The sequence below is a fragment of the Diabrotica undecimpunctata genome, chromosome 8 (assembly GCF_040954645.1).
Source record: "Diabrotica undecimpunctata isolate CICGRU chromosome 8, icDiaUnde3, whole genome shotgun sequence".
Taxonomy (NCBI): Eukaryota; Metazoa; Arthropoda; class Insecta; order Coleoptera; family Chrysomelidae; genus Diabrotica; species Diabrotica undecimpunctata.
Window position 1 is genome coordinate 7746299 of NC_092810.1, and position 8116 is coordinate 7754414.

General features: G+C 30.1%; 1 protein-coding gene across 3 annotated transcripts; it reads right to left on the minus strand.

The window, feature by feature from the left end:
• Positions 1-720: 720 nt before the first annotated feature.
• Positions 721-5276, minus strand: LOC140449229 (uncharacterized). Of its 3 annotated transcripts, none has more exons than XR_011951756.1 (3): positions 4825-5276; positions 1191-3217; positions 721-1150 (listed from the first exon to the last, which is right to left on the minus strand). XR_011951756.1 is itself a non-coding variant. In XM_072542413.1 (3 exons), the coding sequence occupies exons 1-3, from the start codon at positions 5093-5095 to the stop codon at positions 1311-1313; spliced, it is 2010 nt and encodes a 669-aa protein (XP_072398514.1). In that variant the 5' UTR covers positions 5096-5276; the 3' UTR covers positions 721-1310. The 3 variants fall into 3 exon arrangements, 2 of the variants coding, with proteins under 2 accessions (XP_072398514.1, XP_072398513.1); XM_072542413.1 differs by having other exon boundaries at positions 721-1357; positions 1526-3217; XM_072542412.1 differs by having other exon boundaries at positions 721-3217.
• Between the last annotated feature and the right edge of the window lie 2840 nt (positions 5277-8116).

Consider the following 8116-nt stretch of genomic DNA (forward strand, 5'->3'; position numbering starts at 1 on the left):
TGACAGGTGACTCTCCAAGTTAAGGTTGATTTCATGTAATCAAATGAACTATCTTACAACAAACTCAAAAAGTTATTTATTTATGTTAATATACAATAAAGTACTTACGTGTCAAAAACTAGTATAAAATAAAAATTAACATATTAAAAACATAAGGCATAATATAAAATAATGCATATACTAGGTAGTAAGACAAACATTACACAAAACATTATACTCTGGGTTCCCAGGTATACACAAAATAGAATTCTGGATTCATCAATACACAAGCCAGTTCCAAACATTAAAGTTAAAATTTAAGAATTCATCACTTCACCCTTCAACCAATGGACTCTTTGCTTCACCACAATACTCAAAGATGTCATTAAGACTAATTTTCATTTATAAATGATAAAATAACTCGTCTTAAACCAAACTATACATGCAAAAGCAATGGTAAACATTAGTTGTTTATACCATTTATATCGGCCATGACACTGCAATCGACCTGCCCTCTACATTCAGTTTCAATCGCGAATTTGTTTATAAAGGAATTTTTTGTACAGAATTAAGAGAGGGTGTAAAGTGTAATACTTCCCTTAATCCTTTTTATGGTGTTCTGTGGCATTAAATGTGAAGCAACATGACATGAGATAAAAATTATGTAACAGCTACAAGTACATGGTTGTATATGTATAATTTCTCAGTAGTATTAAGGTATTTTTAAATAAAACTAGGAACAAAGAATAAGTGTTTTAATTCACAAAACGACAATCATAACAATAAAAGGAAAAGATGCAGAGTATATAGTTTATACATGTATCTATCATCATTTGACATTATAATCAAATATATTACAAAATAGCTTCCCACCTGACTGCGCTTCTTAGATTAAAAGTTCTGAAATCCATCTGCCACAAACACTCAGAAAAGTTAATTTTGATTTATATAATACTACTCAAACATCCAAATTTCCTCTTCTTTCGGTGCCGTCTCTAATGGCCGAATATGCAAAAGATTTGACGGAAGTAAATTGGAAACTGCAAGAATTAAGAAAGTAGCAAAAACAATTAAAGGCTTGTGTCTTGTATGTTGTTTCGAATCATAGGTCAAAGTCAAATTATTTAATAATCATTACATAATAATAATCATTAACAATATTATAAAACTGCTTAAAACAAATGTCGCATTTGTTTTTGTTCACTGTGCACTTTCAAATATATTTTTGTGAGAAAACAGCTTAAAACAAATTTCACACTTCTCTAGTGTGCACTCTCAAATGTGTTTTCAAAGTACTTTCTTGACTAAATTGCTTAAAACAAATTTCACACTTAACAGTTTCTTCCAGTGTGCACTCTCAAATGTGTTTTCAAATTACCTGCCCTAGAAAATGGCTTTAAACAAATTTCGCAGTTGTAGGATTTTTCTCCAGTGTGCACTCTCAAATGTCTTTTCAAATAACTAGCTTGACTAAATTGCTTTAAACAAATTTCACACTTGTAAGATTTTTCTCCAGTCTGCACTCTCAAATGTGTTTTCAAATTACCTACATGACTAAATTGCTTAAAACAAATTTCACACTTGTAAGATTTTTCTCCAGTGTGCACTCTCAAATGTGTTTTCAAAGTACTTGCTTGACTAAATCGCTTAAAACAAATTTCACACATGTAAGATTTTTCTCCAGTGTGCACTCTCAAATGTATATTCAAATAACCTACTTGACTAAATTGCTTAAAACAAATTTCACACTTGTAAGATTTTTCTCCAGTGTGCACTCGCAAATGTGTTTTTAAATTACCTACTTGATTAAATTTCTTACAACAAATTTCACACTTGTAACATTTTTCTCCAGTGTGCACACTCAAATGTGTTTTCAAATTACCTGCCCTAGAAAACGGCTTTAAACAAATTTCGCATTTGTAGGATTTTTCTCCAGTGTGCACTCGCAAATGTGTTTTCAAATAACTTGCTTGACTAAATTGCTTTAAACAAATTTCGCATTTGTAAGATATTTCTCCAGTGTGCACTCTCAAATGTGTTTTCAAATAACTTGCTTGACTAAATTGCTTTAAACAAATGTCACACTTGTAAGATTTTTCTCCAGTGTGCCCTCTCAAATGTGTTTTCAAATTACCTACATGACTATATTGCTTAAAACAAATTTCACACTTGTAAAATTTTTCTCCAGTGTGCACTTTCAAATGTGTTTTCAAATTACTTGATTGACTAAATTGCTTATAACAAATTTCACACTTGTAAGATTTTTCTCCAGTGTGCACTCTCAAATGTGTTTTCAAATTACTTGATTGACTAAATTGCTTATAACAAATTTCACACTTGTAAGATTTTTCTCCAGTGTGCACTCTCAAATGTGTTTTCAAATAACTTGCTTGACTAAATTGCTTAAAACAAATTTCACACTTGTAGGATTTTTCTCCAGTGTGCACTCTCAAATGTGTTTTCAAAGTTATTGCATGACTAAATTGCTTAAAACAAATTTCACACTTGTAAGATTTTTCTCCAGTGTGCACTCGCAAATGTGTTTTCAAATTACCTACATGACTAAATTGCTTAAAACAAATTTCACACTTGTAAGATTTTTCTCCAGTGTGCACTCTCAAATGTGTTTTCAAATTACTTGCTTGACTAAACTGCTTAAAACAAATGTCGCACTTGTAAGATTTTTCTCCAGTGTGCACTCTCAAATGTGTTTTCAAAGAATTTGCCCTAGGAAATTGCTTAAAACAAATGTCGCACTTGTAAAATTTTCCTGCAGTGTGCACTCTCAAATGTGTTTTCAAATTACTTGCTTGACTAAATTGCTTAAAACAAATTTCACACTTGTAAGATTTTTCTCCAGTGTGCACTAGCAAATGTGCTTTCAAATTACCTACTTGACTAAATTGCTTAAAACAAATTTCACACTTGTAAGATTTTTCTCCAGTGTGCACTCGCAAATGTGCTTTCAAATTACCTACTTGACTAAATTGCTTACAACAAATTTCACACTTGTAACATTTTTCTCCAGTGTGCAATCTCAAATGCCCTTTCAAATAACTTTTGTGAGAAAACTGTTTAAAACAAACTTCACATTTGTAAGGTCTTTGTCCAATCGCAACTTTCATATTTTTATTTAATGTTCTTTCTTCAGAGTGTTGACTCATATAATTTCCTTTGTAAGATAAATGTTTAATAGGGGTCTCCATAATTTCCATTTTGTTTTCGTTTTGTAGATAACCTAAAACAAACCAACTATAATATACTTAACTATTTGAGAATCAGGGAAAATGAGTTGAATAATCAAATTAAAGCATAATAAAACCTAAGATGGCAGAAGTAGTAAATGATAGTCAGACCTATTGTCTTTTAATGTGTACTACCTCAATACATTCAATATTGTGCATAAAGATAGTAGTACAAACGGAGGTACTACACTGACCTTGAAACTTCTATGAGTCACCTTTTTTAACCAGAATTAGAAGAATAGCCTACTTCCGGATTTGTGGACTGCACCAGAATTCTCCTTAAAATATGAAATAATGTACTCATTTAACAATGGCCAAGAAGTATAAACCGGTCTCTACAAAGTATTATAAAAGATAAAATATATTCAACATTGTGGGATCATTATCATCACTGGCTCGAGAGTCATTTTGTGTCATGGCCTGTTCAAGGATTTTTGTCTATTCTGATTTGTTTAGAGCTTTTTCCCTGTTTTTTAATTTTTAAGGTTATTATATCATTTTCTATTTATTCTATGTACCTATCTCAGCTTCAGTCTTCCTCTTGTTCTTTTTCCTACTGGTACTTGTTTGGTATTTTGCCATCCTCCACTCTTTTCACATGTCCCATCCAACACATCCTATTTTAATAAATATTAGGATATTCGTATCTTGGTATATTTTATACAGTACAAAGTTGTATCTTCTTCGCCAAATTCCATTTTCGTCTGTCTTTTAGAGAATGTCTAGGTTTCTGAACCATATATGAGTACCGGCCTTATTATGATTTTTTATATTTGGCATTTTGTTTTTCCTGTAACGTTATTTGATCTTATTTACCTAATTACGCAGTAGTAACATTTAACGACAGTTAAATTGGTTTTTCGGGCAATGAACATAACCTATAGATATATTTGACATTATGAAATGTAAGCTTAATATACTTCAGTGTTGCCATATACTCAATTAATTCATATTCTCACATATAAAATTATGGGCAAGAGCACTTAATATAAGTATACGAAAATAAAATTTAAAACAAACAAGAACGTGAAAAATACATTATACAATTAAAAGCATAAAATTACACCTATAAATATTATAAAATAAAATTATATCTTGCATTTAAAAATTACTTATATATTAAAAACCATTAAAATTATGCCTACAGAAAAAATTAATAGTTTAGAAACTACAGAATAAAGTAAATTTTAACCATCTGTAGCAATCTAGCAATTCCTGATTTGAGATTTCTGGCTTCATTGCCAAATATATCAGTTTACAAAATAATTGACAAAGTCATACTTTATTGATCCTTTAAGACATTTAAAATAGATGTATAGGATACGTCACTACAGGATACAGTATAAAAAACATTAATGTGTATAATACAATATTCACAGCGTTCCGGCTTATTACACTAGTACATTTAAATTATATACCTTTTATAAAGGATTTTAATAAATTTTTGTGAGACATGGTATACAGCCAACTACAGGAACTTCCTGTTTCCTTGTGGATAATATAAGTATCTTTAATTTTAAAAACTCCTATACTTTATACAAAAAAATATGGCTATAGATCTAAACTAATAAGGGGGGACTTAAAATGTATTGTTACTAACCTTTTTCAGTTTTTTGGTTTTCTCCAAGTGGGTTAATTTTATTTCCATGTTGTTCTATTTCAGTATTTACGGGCCGTTTCTTCAAGTCTAAATAATCACATGTGTCATGTGTATTTTGCCTACTAGATTCCTCCTGAATTTCACATTTAAAGTCATCCCAAAGAGCATCACCCAATTCATTACACTCGATTTCTATTTTACACGGTTCCTCGCTAATTTCTTGTTTTACTTCCATGTGATTGTACTTGATTTTTTGTATACCAATAATCATTTTACATCCAAAACGCTAAATTAGAGACATTTTTCATGTTTGGATTTGGTTCCAGTGAAGATAGCATCAAACGTCAAACCTCAAAGTAGCTGTTCTGTCAATTAAGTTTCACAGAACAAAATATTTCGTTGATAGGTGCTATCAAAAGACGCTTAAGCGTCTATTGTATTTGTTATATAATGTATTGTAATGTAATTGTAATGTAATGTATTTGTAATATATTATTTACTATTATAATGTATTTGTTATGCTTCAAATACAAAGAGAGAGAAAGCTTTTAAATTTTAAAAAGTACATGGTCTGAACCCTAAAACCACCAGTTGCCAGATTTCTTTTTAACTATATTATTTATACTCCCATTTTACTATTTACTTACTATAAAAATTCGGATAATGAATGTAATGATTTTTCAAGGCTGTGGCCTATTTTATGGGAAGCAAAGTAATCTAGACACGCTTTACACTAGGTATTTTAAAGGTTTAACAAGAAACTACGTACTTAAACAATAACAATAATAGTTCCTTTTTTAATTCGTTCTGACCAGCTGAGTACATCGTTTTTTAAATGTAGTTCTGAACGGTGACCAGGTGACTGCCATGTCACTCGCTTCAGCAGTACAGTCAACCCAAGTGTGGCAGGCGGTTAAGTGTCAAACGATACAATATATATACAGGGTGGTCCTTAAGTAATTGAACAAACAGAAACCGTAGATTCCGCACTTGAAAATATTACGATTTAAGCCAACTTGCTTTAATAAAATGTTGATATTAAGAAAGATACAGGGTGTTAAAGTGGAAATTTAAAATTTTATTTTTCGGTATAACTTTTACGTTTGTAAATATTTTTGGACAAAAATTTACAGTTGGATGCTTTTGAGTAGGATAAAGTATAATTTTATACTTACTTTAATGTAACTAATAGAGGGCGCCACATATGCCACATGTGTGACATAAATTTGCGCTTAACTTTGTTACTTTTTAAGCTAGCTCTATTTGTGTTAAAAAATATTAAAGATACATTATTTTTATAAAGAAAATGTATACTTGTTAGTAACCTGAAAATTCAATCGTTTTCGAGATAAATGCATTTTATAAGTCAGCTGCACAATAATTCTTAGTTTGATATTTGTGCGGTAAAGCACTGAGTACCTGTAGATAAGCATAATTCATAGTTTATTCTTATTAAAACAACTCAAAGATAATAATGTAACATCACAAAAGGCTTTGTTATGGGCGCTAAATGTCTTATTGGAGAAAAGATATTTCATCTTCTTCTTCAGGTGCCGTGTCCGTATTCAGACGTTGGCCGTCATCATGTTTACAATTTCCCTTTGCTATCGCTTCTGAAGTTTCTATAATGGCGTTGTATTACTTTTTTTCTATTGTAAAATGCTAAAAACCCAAAATATGTGGTTTATGCAAGATGGTACACTACCACATTCTAGAGAGAAGGCAGTTAGAACATACTTAAATACAACTTTTCTGAACGTTGGATTGGTCGTGGTAGTCATATTCCTTGGCAATGTGGTGAGATATTGATATAATTATTTAATTCATAAAAAATCCGAAAAGAATACTTGTTGTTGATTACGTAAATTGTTTACCAATTTTTATTAGAACCAATAGAAACTAAAGCACAGGCATTGAATAACACCTATGTGTCCTGTTTCATAATACTTTTGCTACAAATCTAACCTGAAAGACTCAGCATTTTTACAAAAGCATCATCGTTGTCCTAATAACCGATATTGCTATAAATATAGTAAACACACAGGCAATTTAGTTTAGCATAATATGAGTTCGTTAGTAAATCATGATAGTCCATTTGTTCGAGATGTAATTATAGTTACTCGTAAGCTGTAACGTAATCATATAAATAAGTAATGTCATCGATAGGTTATTTCGTATGTATATAAGTAACCAATGAACGAGATACATCACATTTTAATACATTATTTAACTTATGCGACAAATAATATGTAGTTCCATAATATACCATAAGATTTGGATATGTATCCAAAATAATATATTCACCCATTATACATTATAGCCACCACGTATCCCCGAATTTAATCCGCTAGATTTTGGTGTATGGGGCACATAAAAACAACGTGTCTATAAGAATCCCATACACATTCGCAACCAAGTGTGGGAAGAAATAAATACTGCAGCAGTTTCTTTAGAACCAATGATAATATTTAATATGAGACGATCTTTTATGGAATATATTGACAAATGAATTAAAGAAAATGGTGGACATATCGAACACTAACTTTGCCAAAAAGTTATGTTATTTAGTTTATCTATTTCTTAATTGGGTTTGTAAACAAAATATTTTGATTTTGGCTTTAATTTAACATAAAACGTAAAATGTTTGATGTAAAATCCTATTATTCTGTTATTTTGTCAAATCCTATTATTAATTATCCTGCTGATATATTTATTTTATTTAATATTTCGTTAACTATTAACTTTAGTTAAAGGTATTTTATACCAAAATTCAGAAATATTAATGTTTTTATCTATTTTTTCTTCGTTGCCTGGAATAATTGCCTTAGATCAAAATTATGCAGCGATTTTTAAAATGCGATTATCTCAAAAACTGTTGAGTTTTGAAGTTATTAACAAGTATACCTTTTTTTTGTAGAAATAATGTATCTTTAATATTTTTTATCCCAAATACAGGTAACTTAAAGAGCAAAAAAGTTAAGTGCAAATTTCTACCACATATGTGGCATACGTGGCGCCCTCTATCAGTTACATCAAATTATAATTTCTCATATTTAAAGGTACCTATTTGTAAATTTTCATACATAAATATTTACAAACGTATAAGTTATAGCGAAAAATAAAATTTTAATTTTACACTTTAACACCCTGTATCTTTCTTAATATCAACATTTTATTAAAGCAATTTGGCTTAGATCGTAATATTTTAAAGTGTAGAATCTACTGTTTCTTTTTGTACAATTACTTAAGGACCACCCTGTATATACAGTCTAGGTAAAACTTTATGGTCGGT